Consider the following 18824-nt stretch of genomic DNA (forward strand, 5'->3'; position numbering starts at 1 on the left):
TATATTATATTTCCATATCTATAGCAATCAAAGTTGCAATTTCCGAAGAAAAACTAAAAAGACCTACGCAGTGCAAGGAAATGTTTATTTTTGATTTTTCGTAAAATAAAAAATTACATCGATGAAAGACACCATTCTTTTTTTAACGTGCATGACAAATCGTAAGGATAAGGAGTAACAAGTAAGAATACTGGGAAAATAATACGCATTTCCCGGCTATTTATCCGCTGGCGTTTGGGATTTCGCAATATTCGTTATGGTATCTTTGTAGGCTTCAAAACTGATTTCGAACGTTCGAAATTTTTTCCAGATGTAAGCCAATCTTGCGGCTATATAATGCTTGCAAGCAGGATACGATTTTGACTGGACAACTTGCAGTTCGTAAAATTTACATTGACAATAATTGATATCGTGGAAAATAACGTAAGTAAGACCTCTGCTTCCAGCTACCTGAAAAAAAAATGCAACCACCATTAATAGAATGCATTCGATATCGCCGGAAAAATAAACAAGTTCTCGGTGATTGTATTCGTCTTAATATTTTACCTGGTATATAAATTGATCGGTTCTCAAAGAATTGTCTTTTACAATCAACATCGTCACCGCATTTGATTCAATCAGGTCCAAGGCATTTCTAAGAATTTTACCGAATACACTGTGTAATGCCATCAGCATAGCATCTGTAACTAAAGCGAAATTAATGTAAGTAGATCAAGTTCTACTTAATGTTGTCAATCTTAATACTTTGAAAAACTATAAGTAATACGCATTCGCTTACTAATTTCATTTTTTGAAAAGCTTTTCTGAGCTTCTAGAAAGACAGGATCGATTAGAAAAGGAGTCAAGGCTCTTTCCATGATGCTTGATTTCTATCAACTAGATTACTATTGTATAACTGAAGCGACTCGTCCCTACACATATGTACAATATTACTTACATTTTTAAAATTTACAACTAAACTATTATTCGCCGAACCAAAACCGGTAAAAAATTTCATTTTCGATGATTTTTTTTTGCATTCGATTGATAAGACTGTTTCCACAGAAAAAATATAAACAAAAACATCTTCTGCCCGCACCCCACCCACCCTGCCATCAATGATTAATGACCTCACGCGTCGTCACGTCACTCAGTTTTTCACAGTCAATTTTTTTTCTTTGAAAATTTGAAAAAAAAATGTAAGTTGATAACGAAATATTTTTGTTTTTTTTTCGTCTTCGTCATAAAACAAATATCGGAAACAATTCGTAATTCGTATTCGTAATCGTTGTTAATTTTTCTATTACAGTCTACAGAAATTGTGAATTGATCGAGTTTTGTTGTAGATCGTATACTGTGAACTTGGTGCGTTACTAGAATTGTAAAATATTACGAATGATGTGTTTCGAAAAGCAGTGACAGTCATCGAAATGAGCTACGGTCGTCGAAGATTTTACCGTCGTAATTTGTGATCATCTAATAATACATATATCTGTCGCATGTCACTATGGACGATTTAGGTAAGCTCGACCATACACATTTTCTCATATCGCATATAAGTATTTACCGAATGTTTTTCATCCCTTCATTCTCACCAGTGGTAGTCCGAATTTCGGGCGAATAGTGCAATTTCACAGGCTTCACAGCACTCATCGTTATTATAATCACTTCTTCCAAGTTGGTGTTTTGATATTATGAAGCCCGAATGCGAACACATAGTTGAACTTGATTCATTCACTAGGGTGTTTCCTTTCTGAGATGGTTGCAGGTTGTTGTTGTGTATTGTTCAATAGCGATAGCGTTGAGGAATCAAGCTCGTTTCACCTTTTGGATGCCGTGCATTAAGAAAAGAAAAGGGCTGAAAATTCGACGGGTGACAGTATCGGAAGATTGTTGGCGCTTAAAACAAATCACCATCAGGTTTCGTCGGGTGACTCGAAGCGAATCGATTGAATTTGGATTTACGATCAAGAAGTAGAACGGAGTTAAAATACTGGCGAATACGAATACGAGAACTACTCTCCGTACTACGAGATGCTAATTAACATGATCGACTCGGCGCTCTAGCAGGCTCTGTTATGCTCGTCATTATTTTATTACTCGAAATGATATTTTGTACGTAAATGAACCCGACTGGCGACAATATTGGCGCCTCGGCTGACCCTGGATCGTACTCTCAGTAATTCACGAATGAAGTACGCGGTACGCCGTACACAGCAGCTAAACTGGCATAGTTGCGTACGAAGTAATCGGCATCGGCTGTAGAAAGAAAGTAAATACAAATAGTAATGGAATCGCCGACGACGCCGATGCCGATGGTGATGGTGAAGTGTTGCCGTTTCGTAATCTGGCTGGTGGTTTGGCGGTACACGTGCTTTTGAAATTTTCGTTCGGCAAGCGCGTACATGACGGACACTTGACGAAATTTCGAGTCGGTTACGCATTTTGGCTTGCACTATTTGTTGATATTTCGACTGCCACTGTCGTTGGCTTTCGTTGGGGTCACGGCACTGGTCTTTTTTTCACCAACGTTGTATAGTTTTTCGTAAGAGCATTTCTTTCTTTCTTTCGTTCTTTTTTTTTTTTTTTTTTTTTTTGTTTTATTCGGCGGTGTTTGGTGTTTCTAAATTTAGACTTCCGCGTCTACGATTTCTACGCGTGATATGTATTTGTTTTCGCCGGTCTGTGTCAGTTGCGGCTGGTACTCTGCTCCGACGCTTTGGGTTTTAGTTTAGTAAAAGTGATGCTGTACACGAGCGACATAATTACTGTTTCGAACGAAATTGAAATTTCATTTTCGCGTCGTCGAGTTTTGCGAGTGTTTTATTCGCGAATAGTGTAGTGTAACGATGAACGATCGAGCTATGTATGGCGTGAACGATTGCGGCGCCTATAGGCCGTACAGATGCGCTTTGAAAAATGGATCGAAGCCAGCGTGTAAGCTAGAAATTTTATTCATTTCTCATTTCAATTGTTGCCCTTACGTACTCGTACTCGTACTCTTACTTTGCGTGCGCTGATTGCCAAATAGCGGCATGTGTTATCGTAATTTCGCTAATGGTTTAGGCTCCGAACGAAAGAACTTGAATGCGTGAAAACTAACTTTGGGATGTGTTATCGCAGAATTATGCTTTATATGATATTAGGTATGTGACGATGATAAGGGAACAGTCGAGCTCGGTGGTAACAAACTCAAAAATTATGCAAAATTTGTACTCGGCAGAAAAGTTGAAAAGCTGTCGATTCCCTGGGTAGCAACATTCGTGTACACTGTACAGATAACCAAAATATCGAGCCCCTTCCCCACTGGGGGATTTGTATCAAACATTTCATTTGGTCATCGTAGCGATCATCATAATGACTACGATTTGTTAACAAAAAACATTCTTAGGGTTGCTCGATGTATTTGTGAGCATACGGTATAGGCTCGAGTGCCTTCTTCGGTGATACCTGCAGTACAATCTATTGTACATACAAAATTGGTGTTGTAACTTGCAAGTACCTGAAATGATTATTGTGTGACATTGAAGATATAGTACGAAGTGATATACCGATACGAATACGAAGCGACGACGACGGCGGCGCGGCGCCGTGACACGGCGACCATTAACGCGCCCAAGTTGAGCTGCAGAGTGTTGATAAATAATTGTAGATGTAGGTATACGTACGAGTATAAAGTTGAATTATTGCACGCGGGCACAGTATGGTAAATGGTTCGATGTACGAATTGACTACGTATCTTACTTGTAACTTGGAGTCTACTCTACACATATGCTTAGAAACTCGGTCAAGCATTTTAACCCTTATATGGTAGTCGAACGAGTAACGAGTCTGCGATTTGTACGACGAGTTCGGAGTCCCCATTCGCACGAAAGTCGTTACCATTACCACCGCAGTCCGCAGCCCGCAGCTGCAGCCGCCAAAGATACTTATACATATGATGAATGAGCAAAGATCGACGACGTGTGTTGAGCGCTGCGGTCGCAGTCGCGCGCTGTTTTCACCTTAAATTCACGGCTGTCGTCCTTAAAGGTGGCAAATTTCTTGACCGCATGGTTCGATTGTCCTTTTTCGGTTGCAGGTGCAGCTAGAGCGGCCTTGCCGAATCATCTGATCCGATCAAGTAGCCTACCGCAGCATTTTGTTGAAATTGTTCGCATTCGGCGGCGGTGCGGTGTTTACTTTTTAATGCTGCATGCGACGGAATTGCATATTTGTACTTATAGTCGAATGTATTCCGATACCTATTGATGGGTTCTTGCCAAGCACTTTACGCCTTCTTCCGTTAACGAAAACTTCTATCCGGTGCTTCGTCTGTGGTTTCCGTTTCACTTCAAGTTAGAATCTCTCTAGCTTCGATTTTTACTTGTCCATTTGTAGTTCGTACATATCCGAGTTCCGGGTATAATGTTTGTAAAATTTGTTAGTCAGCAAAAAAAAAGTTTGCTCAATCCTCAGTGCAGTCAGCTGTCTGGGTTTGGAGATACATATCACTATATGTGACGTGACGGGACAAAATCGACCTTCGGACCTAAAAAATTATTTTTCACTTTTTGACGGATTTTTGGTACTCGGACATTCAAAAATCATTTAAAACCACCCAGAAGTCCCTACGATTTGCATAGCTCCATGTACATGGTAATCCAGTGAGAAGTGTGCTCATTTTTTTGATTTTTTTGATTTTTTTTTGATTTTTTCATTATTTCAACTTTTAAATCGACCTGGAGGCGAAACAAAGCGTTCTACGAGAAAAATACATCGACCAAAGTTGTAGAGAATTAAATTTCCAAAAACCTATAAGAGGTTTATTTTTCTCCAAAATGCATAGTTTTTCCGTTTTTCTCAAAAAACTAACACCTCATGATGATTACCATAAAATTTCTGTTTTTTGAGAAAAACGGAAAAACTATGCATTTTGGAGAAAAATAAACCTCTTATAGGTTTTTGGAAATTTAATTCTCTACAACTTTGCTCGATGTATTTTTCTTGTAGAACGCTTTGTTTCGCCTCCAGGTCGATTTAAAAGTTGAAATGATGAAAAAATAAAAAAAAAATTGAAAAAATGAGCACATCACGGCTGAGCCCCCTGTATCAATGTAAATAACCATTTTACCCAGTGATGTTCACACAAAACAGGCAAGAAACGTTATCCAAGACTATGTTTAGCTCAGTTTAGCCGGAGAACCTGATTAGAACGCAAGTGCTTCCGCTAAACGAGCAGAACTGGACTGAAAACTTTAACCTCCCATAACTCAAAAACTTATTTTCGGCTCGAAGGTCGATTTTGTCGCGTCGCGTCACATATGAGTTGATGTGGACGATGAAAAAATTTCTCACGTATTGATGTCAGCAAGGCGACTGCGGCGTCACTATCGCTAAAGGTGTGCTCGTTATTTATACCTACTTGTGTAATTACATGAGAGGAGCGATATTCCAAAACGCCCTATGTCCATCAAAAAAAAAAAATTTTAGTCTGGTAAATTGGCTATTTAGGTGGGTTTAAAACTTTATTTGGGTGAATTTATGATGTTAGGAGTGTAGCTATACACTTCATCCACCAGATACCGCTAAAAAAAATTCAATAAAAATGGACAAAGTACGTTTTGGAACACTTTTTATTCTTAAAAACGCGATTCGAAAAAAATGCACGAAGGGGCGTTTTGGAATATCGCTCCTCATGATTTCGAAGATGAACACCAACAAACGGTGAATCGAGTACAATATCTACATACCTACTTGTGAGTAGTAAGTATGTACATAGACATACATACTATGTCTACCTATGTACATTCATTATACACATACCTGGAATAGTTTCATTGCTACAACGACCTCGAACTTGTTTGTACATTTACGAATCATGTGCGCGATATGGTGTGATATTCGCGTCCAACTGGTTGCGTGTATTTATTTTGCCCTTTTTTTTTTTTTTTATTATTATTTTTTTCGGACCGATTTGCTTAGGCGTTTGTAGGATGATGGTGGGCGTCCAGAAATCCTCTCTTAAGGCTCTACGAGTATACGGTCTTGTAATACGAACGAGAACGAATACCTACCAGTCAGATATCGCTGTTCAGTTTGCCATTAATTTGTTGAAAGATTGGTGTGTGTGTGTGTGTGTGCCGGACCGTGCGTACTGCGTTCCGTGCTGTACGATATTACGCGTGTATTGGTTGGTTGTTTGGCTTTTTGTGGCCTATGCAAGTGCTCACTGCACGGTGTCAAGTGATTGGTGCATCGCGTCGTATAATTAATACCTACAGGTGTGTGTGCAATATGCATACAGGTTTATACTCGTAGTTTGTGCTAGTTGATACGGTTACGAATACGAATACGGATACGGATAAGCTTAATCTACCAATATGATCGCTTTGAAAGGTGAGTTGGAAGATTTTTTTAGAATTCACATTTGCTATAGCTAACGTAAGTGGCTACATGTACTTACGGAGTATACCGTGTCGTACGTATAACTTGAAATGACAGCGGTTTGAGAACTTGGTTTCTAAACTAGGCAAACAAGGTTGTATGTACTCGTAATGATGAGCCGAGCTTATGTGTATTGTGTATGTACACTCAACACTGTACAGTATTAGCCTACATGTAGGTAGATTAAACTGCGAACCGTATATGTAAGACATATGCCTATTGCCTGCAGTGTCAAGTGTCAACCGATACCGATATGTATATAGAGTTCCCTTTAGCATGATTTTATGCTAAGTGCTAACCATACTGTATAGGTATGTACTTTGATTGAATGGAAAAATCGTAGCAACTTGACAAAAAAAAAAAAAAGTGTTAAAAAGCAGTGGATGTTGATCGAACGTTAGACACCCTGTATACGTGCTCGTAGGTGTAGTTTTCTGTAATTGTTTAGTCATTAGTCATCACGTTGAAGATTCATTTCCATCCTGCTACAAGTTTAAGAAGCGTCACATTGGCTGCGAGTTACTACAGCGAAAGACCTCGTGTCGAAGTACGTCCAACAGATGGACCGGGTTTAGGAATTAGATGCATTTAGAAAATTCAATACCTACCTATGCTTCTAAAATGCTCCCTTCAAAAGAGGCGAGAAAACGTTGCAAAATTTGACGTTGATTGCTGAAAGTTGCCAGTGTTGAACTTGGGATTTTACGTAAAATTTTTCTCCAAGTACTTACCTGACTACCTAACCTACGTACATACACCTAGTACCTACTCAAAGAGCTTGTACCTATTTTTTATGAGTATTAAAAATTGACCGAATATTATCTCACGTTTACCTGTTACGTATTCGAGTATAAGTACTCTGGCAACCTTGCTGTCCTGGTCCTGGATGCTACTCAATATTACGTCGAATTGTTTAGTAACCAGTATAGCCAAAATCTGGTTGATTGTAAGGCCATCCGTGACACCATGAGGATGTGTGTATATGTGTAATGTACTCGTACATCTACATACGTATAATAAATGACATGACTAACGTAAGCTGATTTTGGCACTAGCGTCGTTAATTGAATAGACGCGACGCGAGCGTTGCTTTTTATCATGGTACATGTCTTACTATAGTCAGGTATACCGGACATCAACCCATCGACACCGCTTCAACTTTGAAAACGCTATACCTACTCGCACATTGCTTAATAAGGAAACCTGCGTATGGCGAATGGCGAATGGCGAATGGTGAATTCGCCACTACGTTAATATTAGCGCCCGGTCGTATTGCTCGATGTTAATCAAGACGAAGGCGTTTCATTTTCGATTTATTCGAAAAATTTTTAGCTTTTGCTGCTGGGTCACTAATACCGTGGTGTGTTTGTGTAGTTAATTCTGGTTCGTTCGTTTGTTCGTTGTGTTCAAGGTTCCATCGCTCTTTTGCTTCCCTTCCTAGTCCCCTCGAACTCCCACAGACTACATTTTCTATATTATGTGTAATATTGCCAAACTGCAGTTTTTTAACGTTAGAATGGCAGTACATATTTCGATTGTGCTCGCATACAAATTCCAAAAAATGAAAATTCGGTGATTCTGGGTGGGCTCTGGAATTTTGAATCAACTCAGATACTCGAATGAGCGTGTTTCATTAGGTGGATTGCAAACCAAAAAAAAAAAAAAGTTGAACGATTTTGATCGATTCAGTGGAGACTGATTTTAAGTCTGAAAAATTTTCAGCTCCGTTGGTGTCTTTTCTAGGAGGATGTAAAAAAAAAAAAATCATGATTTTTTCGCTTCTGTTGCTACTCGCCCTGTTTTGGGAAAAATGGCACAGTTTCAAAAGATGGTATTTGAGATTCTACGTTAACCTACCTAGGTCATTGTAATCAAAATCCAAGACCACCTGGTTAAAAATTTGCAAATCGTGTATTTATTGGGTGAAATTTGTTTTCAAATATTTCGCATTACCAATACATCGAAGAATCATTTCTGAAACTAGACAAATATTTTGGAACGAAGTCGTGCCAATTTTTTAATCATTGCGGCTAATTTCAAAAAAAGTTCAAACATTTGAAATTTGATGCTTTTTTTGACTACTTTATTCTCTTTTGTTTGTTTTTTTTTCAAATTCTCACCTGCGTTTGAAAAATTGGCACCACTTCCTTCCAAAATGTTTGCCCAAATTCAGAAATTATATCTCTCGACGTATTGGTAATGCGAAATATTTGAAAAGAAGATATTTTCAGAACACGAATTCGCTCAAAAATAAGTGATTTGCAGAATTTCAACCGCTCAGTAAAACCTTAAAATTTGAAATTCGTTGAAATAGCCTAAAAAAATTAAACGTGATGGTAAATTAATAAAATATTTCAGAATTTGAGCGAAAATTCGAGAAAATTGTGTCGATACTATTATGTTTATCTGCCGCTTAAATTATTCAAATATCATTCAAATGCCGTAAAATTTATGATTTTCATCGCAATTTTGCTTAAAAAGTAGTAAAAAATGAAAAAGTGGGTCTCGAAATAGTGAAATGGTAACACTCGTGTTATGTATGTAAGTAGTTCTAACTTAGTTCAATTTCTTCACGTAGAAACTTACTACATAAATTCAAACCGAAAAAAAAACAAGAAAAAATATGAAGAAATCCATCTTGGATGAGGGGGGGAGGGGGGGTTAAAAAGTATTTTGGAAGGTACCTAGTGATATATTTTTTTTTGAAAAGTAGTGGGAAAGAAATAAAAATGTAGTGATTTTCAGTCAACAAATCCCTGTAGACACCCTGCTGTAATACGAGCATAAAGAAATTATTTGTGAACGTGATTTGTTACTCATGAGTCATGATCGTTATAAATCACAAATCTGAGATAAAGAAATGATTCGAATCGTGGAAACATGAATTACCACGTATGAAATTATCTGAATCGCGAATGAAATCATGATATTTTTGGTTCGAATCGTTGCCATCCCGACCCTTATTGTTGCATCCTCCTTTAAAAGGTCATGCAAATACGTAGGTGTTTTTGAAAATGATACTCTACTCGTTGGAAATGTAATTTTCGTTTACTTACCTAGTACTCGTAAATTTCCAGACTCTGAAGGATATCTAAGAATTGAAAGAGATGTTCATAGCGACTGCTTTCTCAAGGTCAAGTGCGGGGTATGACACATTGGTAAAACATTTCATTTTTACACTTTATTTTCAAATTGACAAACGATTACTGTACATACTTAGTTACACATGTTCGAAAATTAGATTCGATCGATGTTGGAATTTTTGAAAAATTTCGAATTTTTGCGATTAGATTATCATTACTTCATTATTAGTCATCGTACTCGTATCTACGGGTTCGCTCAAAATGAAGGATGAGGCAAACATAGCGGTGAAATGAAAGTGCAAAAACAATATGTAGTAGTGATATGTATGAACATTTTTTTTTATCGACAAAAATACACGAAACGGTGTTCAGTTTTGCCAAATTGGACGCGTTTCAAGGGAGTGTTTATTCGAATCGGTATTGTACGGATTACGGAAGTGTATAAGCCTATTAGCCTACCTACCTCTGTCTGTATGATGCGCGATGCCGCCGCGCCAGTCAGCTCTGCCCTAACCTGTGCGTGTAGAAGATGCATGGTAAAGTTTATGCCCATAAAATGACTCATGTATGCAAAATCATGGTCGTGTCTTTTTACATAGGTACTTACTTAGATATATAATTTGGGTGATTTTACGTATATTATGTAGCGGTAAAAAAAACACACAACACCAAGCGTAGCCACTCTGAGAGCTAAGAGTAGGTAAATCAAAAATGAAAAACTATAATTTTTGAACGAAATAATTCGACGAAGATAGTTTTTAAATTTCGTATTCGCAAAATCGCAATCGACGCTCGCATTTCTCATTTCTTAAATGGTAATTTAGATTTTCGATTAGCTACTAATGAGTAATTATCGTGAGAAATGGAAAAATGAATCGTTTTTTTCTCGGATGAAATGGCTTTTAAGCGCACATGTATGTTTGTTGTTTGATAATGAATAATGATAAACGATTGATTCGCTATGGCAAGTGGTTTCTCGTTTGTTTGCTTGCGATGCGATGCGAAGAAATATGACGAGATGTCGGTCGTTAGGTTTTCGAAATTTTGGCTCGATATGTGCCAACGTTACGTTTTTCGCGCGCGTGTTGAATGAGATTTAAAAATAACTAAAATTTATATCGTTTATTTAGAAATGGCGTACTTATTACCTAACCTACATACGGACTATATAGTAGATATATACCATTACCTACGTATAAATATAATGTACTGTGTTGAAGAATAACTTCCTTTCTTCGCCAGCACGCCTAATTTCTTAATCTTCCTTCCGCGCTCCGCCGTAATCTTTGACGCGCGAGTCTTCTCGCTTTTTGCCATTCATTTTGTTACCCTAGCCCACTCTACATATGTGATCGACAGGTCACCTCAACTCTGCAGTTGCAATCAGAAAGTATTAAAAATTCGAAGTACATACGTCGCGAAATAAGTATATTTCATTAAAATAGATTGTATCTCGTAGAGAGGTCAACGAGTATCTGTGAATCATGCTAGTGTATTGATCTGCAAGCTGAGGCTCCGGCTTGAATATGGATCCATTCTGATAGTTGCACGAATATCGTGTTAATTATTCCATAACTTGGTAATCTCGCGAGAGATGTCGACCGACAGCAGCTTCTTTCATTCGATAATTACGTATTTAGTAGATGTGTAGACTGAGAACGTTGATCATTTTGTAGAATTGCTTTTGACGGCTCACTTGAGCGAAAATTTACAAAATAAAATACCTACCAAATTTCGTTCGGTTTCCGCAAACAAACGTAACTTGAAACCTCTGCCTTTGAAGCTGTTGAATTTTACGAGAAAATAGTTCAAACTGTTATTTGATTTTTTGTCAAGTTCAAGAAAAGTTTTATCGGGAGCGCCCTCCCCTCCCCCCTCTTGAAGAATCCCAAATGTTTAAAAAGTGTCCCGTCGAAGTCCCGCGTTTTTATTTTGAAATTTTGTTAGACATCCTGTAATTTCATTATTTCCTGCAATTCCACCTACTTTTGCTGAAATTTTACAACTATTTTGTCCTTTTTAAAATGATTTTGTTAATTTAATTATTACCACAACTTAATAAAGTTAATAGTCCGGAAACTGACAATAGGAGTAATTGCACCCCCCCCCTTAAAGGGGACATCCTAAGGAACAGATTAAAGCAAACTTGCCCAAAAAAAAGTTGGCCTTGCTTACAAAATGGCGGCCATTTTGATTGACAGGTCAGCCGAAATCGCAGATTCTGCGTTTCAACATAGGACTTGCACGAAATTTTTCAAACCTTACAAAGGTAGATCGAAAGATCAATCAAAAATTTATCACCTGTCAAAATTTTAAGTGCTAAGGTGCGTTTTTCGATTTTTGGTGAATTTTTGAAAATCGAATTTAGGCCCAAAATGAGGGAAAAAATCAAAATTTTACCAAATTGACCAAGAAAGCTGAAATTTGGGATATACCCTGTTTTCGACATGCCAAAATCGATTGAAAACGGTTTCAACCCGTTTTGAGCTGTTCTGGAGCCTCCAGCAGATTTTTGAAACTCGAAATTCTCACAAAATTCCATCAAATTGGAGTTGTAAAGCTGAAATTCATTCTAAAAACTAATTTCAATACGCTACGAAGTACTGTTGGTGAATTTCAAGTCGTTTTGGAGCCTCCAGCGACTTTTCGAAAATTCCTGAAGCATCTGGCAGATTTTTGAAACTTTAAATTTTCAAAAGATTTCATCAAATGGAGATGGAAAGCTGAAATTTACACTACACTCCAATTTTAACACCCTCTGAAGACGACTTCAAATGGGTTCAAGTCATTTTAGAGCGCCTCCAGATTAGTTTTTTGAATAAATTTTAGCTTTCCAACTCCAATTTGATGGAATTTTTTGGGAATTTCGAGATTCAAAAATCTGCTGGAGGCTCCAGAACAGCTCAAAACGGGTTGAAACCGTTTTCAATCGATTTTGGCATGTCGAAAACAGGGTATATCCCAAATTTCAGCTTTCTTGGTCAATTTGGTAAAATTTTGATTTTTTCCCTCATTTTGGGCCTAAATTCGATTTTCAAAAATTCACCAAAAATCGAAAAACGCACCTTAGCACTTGAAATTTTGACAGGTGATAAATTTTTTATTGATCTTTCGATCTACCTTTGTAAGGTTTGAAAAATTTCGTGCAAGTCCTATGTTGAAACGCAGAATCTGCGATTTCGGCTGACCTGTCAATCAAAATGGCCGCCATTTTGTAAGTAAGGCCAACTTTTTTTTGGGCAAGTTTGCTTTAAACTGCTGTTCCTTAGGATGTCCCCTTTAAGAAAAAAGTTGTCTCGGAGGATTTCGGGGGGGGGGGGGGGGTGCAAATACTCCTATTGTCATATGCCGTACTATAAAACATGGAATGAGTTGTGAAGTTTCAGTCGTTTTTACGTATGATGAAGAAACTTTATAGGAATGCCCCATCAAATGATTCTCCCTTGCGAACTAATCGATTACAAGAGTTTATAAGCTCCGGTTTTTGAATTAGGTACCTAAATTGAATCGGTGGGAACAGAAAGGGGCTAAGTCCATTTTCGCACTTTTCAGGAATAACAAAAAACTGATTTATTTAAAAATCAAAAATTTTTGGTAAACATGCTTAAGGTCATTGAAAGAGGACCCCGAGACACAATTTTTAGCATTGTTTAGAAAAAAAAATATTCACGTGCGCCGGCGCTGTTGCTGCCTAAATAAATGGGACTTAGACCCTTTCTGCACCCAATCGACAAAATTTCTTTTGAAATTGCTCGGACACGAATGGGGCTTGATTCTACATCTAAGTACATCATTTAGACTGCTATCTCGTTTATATTGACCAAAAACCCCTCGAGGTATAAGATTTTTTGCCCAAGTTGTTAATTTTTTCATCATTTTTCAGTTCATAGATTAACTTAAATTCCAAAAAATGGTCTTCTCAAAAATGTTAGTTATTTTTCAAGGAATTTAAAAAATTTTACAAAAAAGTCATAAATGCGGATCCGCCCTTTTTTTGCGCCCAAATACCACTTTCCCGGCAGTTTTGCGGAAATCTGACATCACCAGTCAATCCGCCGTACTTTGAAACCCCTAAATCCATGGAAAAAAAAATTTCCAAAAATGTGGCTTGGTCCCTTTCTGTTCCCACTGATTCAATTACCGATTTGACTGGTGTATTGGTATTGGTACGAGTACTAATCAGTGCGACACTTTTGAACATTTCTCTTTTTTTGAGTTTAGATACAATTGCGGGGCATTTGTGTTCCTTCAGAGCCTTTGAAACTGGTTTATTGAAAAGTGAGTAGGTGCATAGGTACTATAGGTACCAAATGAAAGAAAATGTGTTTTCACAGTGGGTATTGGTTTTTTCCTCGTGTGATTGTTCCATCTGTGTAAACCTAAATATGTACATTCTGATTTGTTTTATGAGATATCTGATCGTCAAAAATTTCGTTCGATGCACGTAAATCGCTAAAACGTGAGCACGATAATACATACGTAGACATACTCGTATTAACATTCGATGGAATGTATGGCATTCAGATAGATAGTTTGAGTGTGCAAATACGTATGTAGTATTACATTTTTTTGTACGTTGATGTGGTCGTATAGGTGGGTAAAAGTAAATGCAACTGTATGCAGTCCCATATGTTTATCGTGCGCAGAGGAGGGGGCGCGGCGCCGAAAAACTCTCACAATGTTGGACTACCGGAAGAAGATAGACGAACGTCAACGTTCGAGTAATACGTAACAACGTAACAAGAAACGTAAGTCAAGTTTATGAGCGGATGGAAGAGAAGAGAAGAGACTGCCGGGGCCGGAGGGGCATTTCATGTATATGAATCACAAACTGCGTAAAAATTGGCAAATTTTTTTTTTAGAACGAATGGACGAACGAAATTCGTATAGTCGTAGCTTAACCAACCAAGGTAAATCTATTCTTAATTGCGTATAGTCGCGAATTGACGGATAGGCGAGCACCTTTCAGGCCGAATAGTTTTTAATTTGGCCGGTAAGTGGGTGGCTGGCTGGTGGCTGTAGCTACGGCTGTTTCGAATGCCCGCGTCCGGCCACGCCGCGCCATTCTGCTGCGGTTCAAATCGTCTTCGCCGCACCGAGGACTGGGGAGAGGCTGCGAGATGCCGATTTGCCGTCGTAGTCGCTGATTTTGATACGTGTGTATAGTATACTTAGGTACTCTTTAACTCGTAATCTTTACGTTGCTGTCTTATAGTATACATACAAGTATTTTCTAACCTTGATTCTTGAAAGACGCGACGCGATGCGTGGGTGGCAGATGATGCTACCGCCGCCGCCGCCGCCGTCGCCGCCCAAAACATTAAATTTTTGAAATATTGTATTCGCAATTTTCGCGCCTAGCGTAACGTACGCGTACGCGCGATCGCGATCGTGATCGTAATCGTAATCAGCACAGTCGAACGCACGCGATCGCGACGATGCGATGCGAAGTTTATGTTTCGCGTCTCTGAATTGACCACGATTCCGAGTCAAGTTACGCGATTTTACGAGTACGAATCACTCGAACACCCTATCGCCACCATTTTGTTCGCGAACTATAATTTTGATCGATGTGCTCCGATTTTAATTTACCTCCGACGCCGCCGCCGTGCAGACGTGACGGCGGTGGCACCATTGGCACCAGTGCTGCAAAATGTAAACGAGTCACATTTAAAGAAAATGCCCCCAAAAACAAGTGGGATCATCGGTTGGGTAAGTGGCAACCGGCTAAATGTACCTGTCGTACTATCGCATGTGAGAGAATGTTTGTTTTCGCGTTGACTTTCGATTTTCTGTTTACACGAGTACCTACTTCTTTTTCGTCATAAGTGGCCAGCTGACCAATGACCATATTATAGCTATCGTCATACGTGCATTCATCTTCCATGTGCGTTCATTACCTTCTATAATTCGGTTCGTTGATGATATCATTTCGACGATTATTTTACTCGTTTCGTTCATGTTTTTCAATTATGCTACCGGTACATCTTCTCGTCACGTCGTCGACATTTCAGAATACAAATTACGCTCGGTAGTGTGAAAGAAATTTTCAATTTTTTACTCAGGAATGATGAGGGAGAGGTACGACAAATCGTACGTTAATTGATAGTTATGAATTCGAATTTAGCTCGCCGAGAAATGGGTGACAAATAACGATAGAGGGTTCGTAACTTTCATTTTTTTTCAAAATTATGGGTCGGGGGGGTCTGATTTGATGGATGATTTGAAAATTGTTCTCGGATGTCCCTGCGAAAAGCGTGAAAAATGCTCGTGTCACGCAACTGTCAAGTTGCTTTGAGTTCTTAATCAAATTGCAATGTATGTTGAAAAGATGGAGAGAGAGGGGATTGTACGTACGAAGATCCAAAATGAATAACTTGATTCCGGTGCCCAGGTACCTCGTTACCTACTCGATCATCATCAGCAGTGCTCACGAGGTACCCTCATGTTTTCTCAATGCTCGTGAGAAGTACACGCGCAGCCCGCAGCGGAAGCTGTTGATCGATGCACGTAACAAGAAGATGTTCGCGGATCTTGTAATTTGTTTTGTGCAAATATTTCGTTTCCTTAAAGTAAATATCGCATTTCCACGTACCTACTCGAGTCTGTAGGTATGTAGGTAAGGTACGTTGTACGCGATGAGTATTAAGGTACGTACAAGGTCGTCCCTCGCCCAAACATTGAAATTCAACGACGCGACGTACATACGTTGCTGCCGAAAACGCAATGATTGGGCGTTCCATTGACGTTGCCGCTCCTAAACTGTGATAAATAGCGTTAAAATTCTTGAAATTCAAAAGTACATATAACTAAATTATCGTCAGCTAGACTGCAATAGCGAGCGACTCGTATCCGAAATGCCAAAATGAAAAATGAACGACTCCGAATGCAGCGTCCTCGGCATTGATTGCAGGCGATTGGTAAAATTGCTACGTACCGTAGTATATATTTTGCATCTGTTGCTACGAATGAATTGACGCATTGCTTTTACGAATACCTTTGATCTTGCGTTCGACGGTTCGAATGAGAAGTCCAATTGTTAGAGAGCCGCAGTAAAAGACTGGGAGTTTTGTTATAATTTTCCCTTCAAGATCAGGAAATTTTACAATATTGTCTGTCGTAAAATAGAGAAATGAAGCGCAGATTTATCATTCGGTAGTCGGTACATTCGATTTATATAATATATTGTAGGATGTAGGTAAGCTACTGTATTTTCACTGGCACATTGAGGACAATATTTATTGTGATGATGATATTTTTTCACTATCACCATCATCGTCGTCGTCGTCGTTCAATTTTATACTTTTATTTTTCAATGTTTGGCATTGACGAATAGTTTTAATTAGCTTTAAATGAGCATAATTAAAATGTACAATACGAATGAAATACAGAGCATAAAATATAGCCAATTTGCTACATATGGTGAAACAGTGCGCGGATGCTAAATAAATATACATACAAACACTCGTATGTACATAGACATACCTATCCTACGATACATATAAGCGTTGAAGAATAATACGCGTATGTGTTAGCATAATATTATGAACTACATACATATTATTTACTCGTGTATAATGTAAAAATTGTGCATAATATACTCGAAGCAGGTACGAGTACGAGTTACCGTGCATCCAAGCACCATACGAGTATGTATGCAAAATGTAGACAGTACAGTGTACAGTCTGCACACATACGCAATATGGATACTTGGACAGTGCATAGTGTACGACTGTACGTAGACGTAGACGTACGAGTAAATTGCTTGAAAAATGCGCAGTGTGCGAGCATTGCAGTGCAGCGCGTAATTAATGTCAATTACGATGGCGAACTGGAACGTTGACCTTGGCTGTCTTAAAATGTGTGTAGTGTACGCTCTACGTACTCAATACTCGCACTCTCGCACTCTCGTAGACGTAGTACATACCTAGTTGTATGTATTCGTACCTATACTTACTCGTACGCTTACACGAGTAAAAAGCGCCGTCGGTCGCGATGCAATGTGCGAAAGACTTGGTCTGCTGAAAATTGTTCATCCGTAAAGAAGTCACTGGAGCAAGCTTGGCGATCATCGCTGTAGACTTGGATCAGTCACATCAACATGTGGCATACCTACTCGTAGAAACGTAGAAACTGATGAGTGATGAAAATGCACACTGCACACTGCACAACATAAGTTCGACGTCGACATTTTATCAACAACTCAAAATCTCAAAATGTTAGACTCCGGAGAAAAGACTCGTTCGAGATACGTACTCGTATGTAACATCCTGGCGCAGAAGCCAACTATTGAAAATCGGTTGTCCAATGTTGTTTTTAATCATCGGTCCTAGTGCACGTTGATTGTATGTTACGAATACTCGCCGACCATTTCGTTGTTTGTACTCGTACTTTTTTCATCTCATCCAAATATCGACTTTCGAGCCTATGTGTATGTGTAAGCGCCAAAAAAGAGAGAAAACTTTACGATAACCAGATTAATGGTTTCTAGCTGACTAGCTTAGCTCGCTATATACCTACACGTACGAGTAGACGTCCCTTTCCTTAATAGCTATTTGTCAGTTGCTTCATTTTTTCACGCTACCTATACTATTTTAACCTACGTACGAGTATGTGGCTGCTCTCCAGACGTATTCTTCCGTGACAGTGACAGTATGGCGATGACGCCCGACGCAGCATTTGTATCTGTCGTTAACCCCTTCCCTCGCCTTTTCCCTGCTGAGGAGAGGACCTTCGGCAACGTATACTTGCGAATCAGCCGAGCCAAAATTAATTTAGACCCGAGTGAAATCGAAAAGTTTTTGAATTCGGACATTTTTTTTTGTTTTCTTTATAGGAGCCTTGGGGGTGAGGGAATATTTTTAACAATTCAAATGTCAAGATTTCCAATTACTCGCTTACTTATTTACTTGCTCGTAAGTGTAGCTGTATTACTCGTAGATTGTAGCCTAAGCTGCGTTAAAAATAATACGCATTATCGTGCCGATTTTCAAATTTAAATTCGTCACTTGGCTATTGATTTGCCATGCCATGCCATGCCATGTCGATTGTCGATGTCTAATACTTAGTCGAAAAGTAAACAAGACGCTGTACTTGCGTAAGTTTGTTTAATGTAAAGCTCTTTAATACAAGTATGGAAATAGATTATACTCTTAAGAAAGTCATAGGATTTTACGTAAGTTTTACATACTGCGCAGTGCGCGAGCACGCATCAAATCAGCTGTTCACATACAACGTTGCACCCCATTGGTTGCTCCACCGCATGACGACACCAACCTGCCATGCGCAGTACGTAACACATATGTAAAATGCTATGACTTTCTTAAGAGCATAATC

The 18824-nt window shown here is 38.7% G+C and overlaps 2 protein-coding genes across 8 annotated transcripts in view; one reads left to right on the plus strand and one right to left on the minus strand.

Moving 5' to 3' along the window:
- Positions 1-64: 64 nt before the first annotated feature.
- LOC135842000 (zinc finger SWIM domain-containing protein 7-like) lies at positions 65-9970 on the minus strand. Of its 3 annotated transcripts, XM_065359266.1 has the most exons (4): positions 9462-9970; positions 779-911; positions 547-686; positions 65-450 (listed from the first exon to the last, which is right to left on the minus strand). In XM_065359266.1, exons 2-4 carry the CDS (start codon positions 855-857, stop codon positions 217-219), a joined length of 453 nt encoding a protein of 150 aa, XP_065215338.1. In that variant the 5' UTR covers positions 858-911; positions 9462-9970; the 3' UTR covers positions 65-216. The 3 variants fall into 3 exon arrangements, with proteins under 3 accessions (XP_065215338.1, XP_065215339.1, XP_065215337.1); XM_065359267.1 differs by lacking the exon at positions 9462-9970 and having other exon boundaries at positions 547-680; positions 779-1056; XM_065359265.1 differs by lacking the exon at positions 9462-9970 and having other exon boundaries at positions 779-1048.
- Positions 1225-18824, plus strand: part of Pax (Paxillin) — a 44352-nt gene continuing 26752 nt past the window's right edge. The window contains exon 1 of one of the 5 annotated variants that reach the window (XM_065359261.1): positions 1225-1499. In XM_065359261.1, coding sequence (XP_065215333.1) covers positions 1487-1499 — 13 coding nt within the window. In that variant the 5' untranslated portion in view covers positions 1225-1486. Of the gene's footprint in view, positions 1500-2576; positions 2917-6025; positions 6358-14824; positions 15201-18824 lie in introns of those variants that run through there. The other 4 variants (XM_065359259.1, XM_065359260.1, XM_065359262.1 and 1 more) reach the window with 4 other exon arrangements.

This window comes from Planococcus citri, chromosome 3 (assembly GCF_950023065.1).
Source record: "Planococcus citri chromosome 3, ihPlaCitr1.1, whole genome shotgun sequence".
Taxonomy (NCBI): Eukaryota; Metazoa; Arthropoda; class Insecta; order Hemiptera; family Pseudococcidae; genus Planococcus; species Planococcus citri.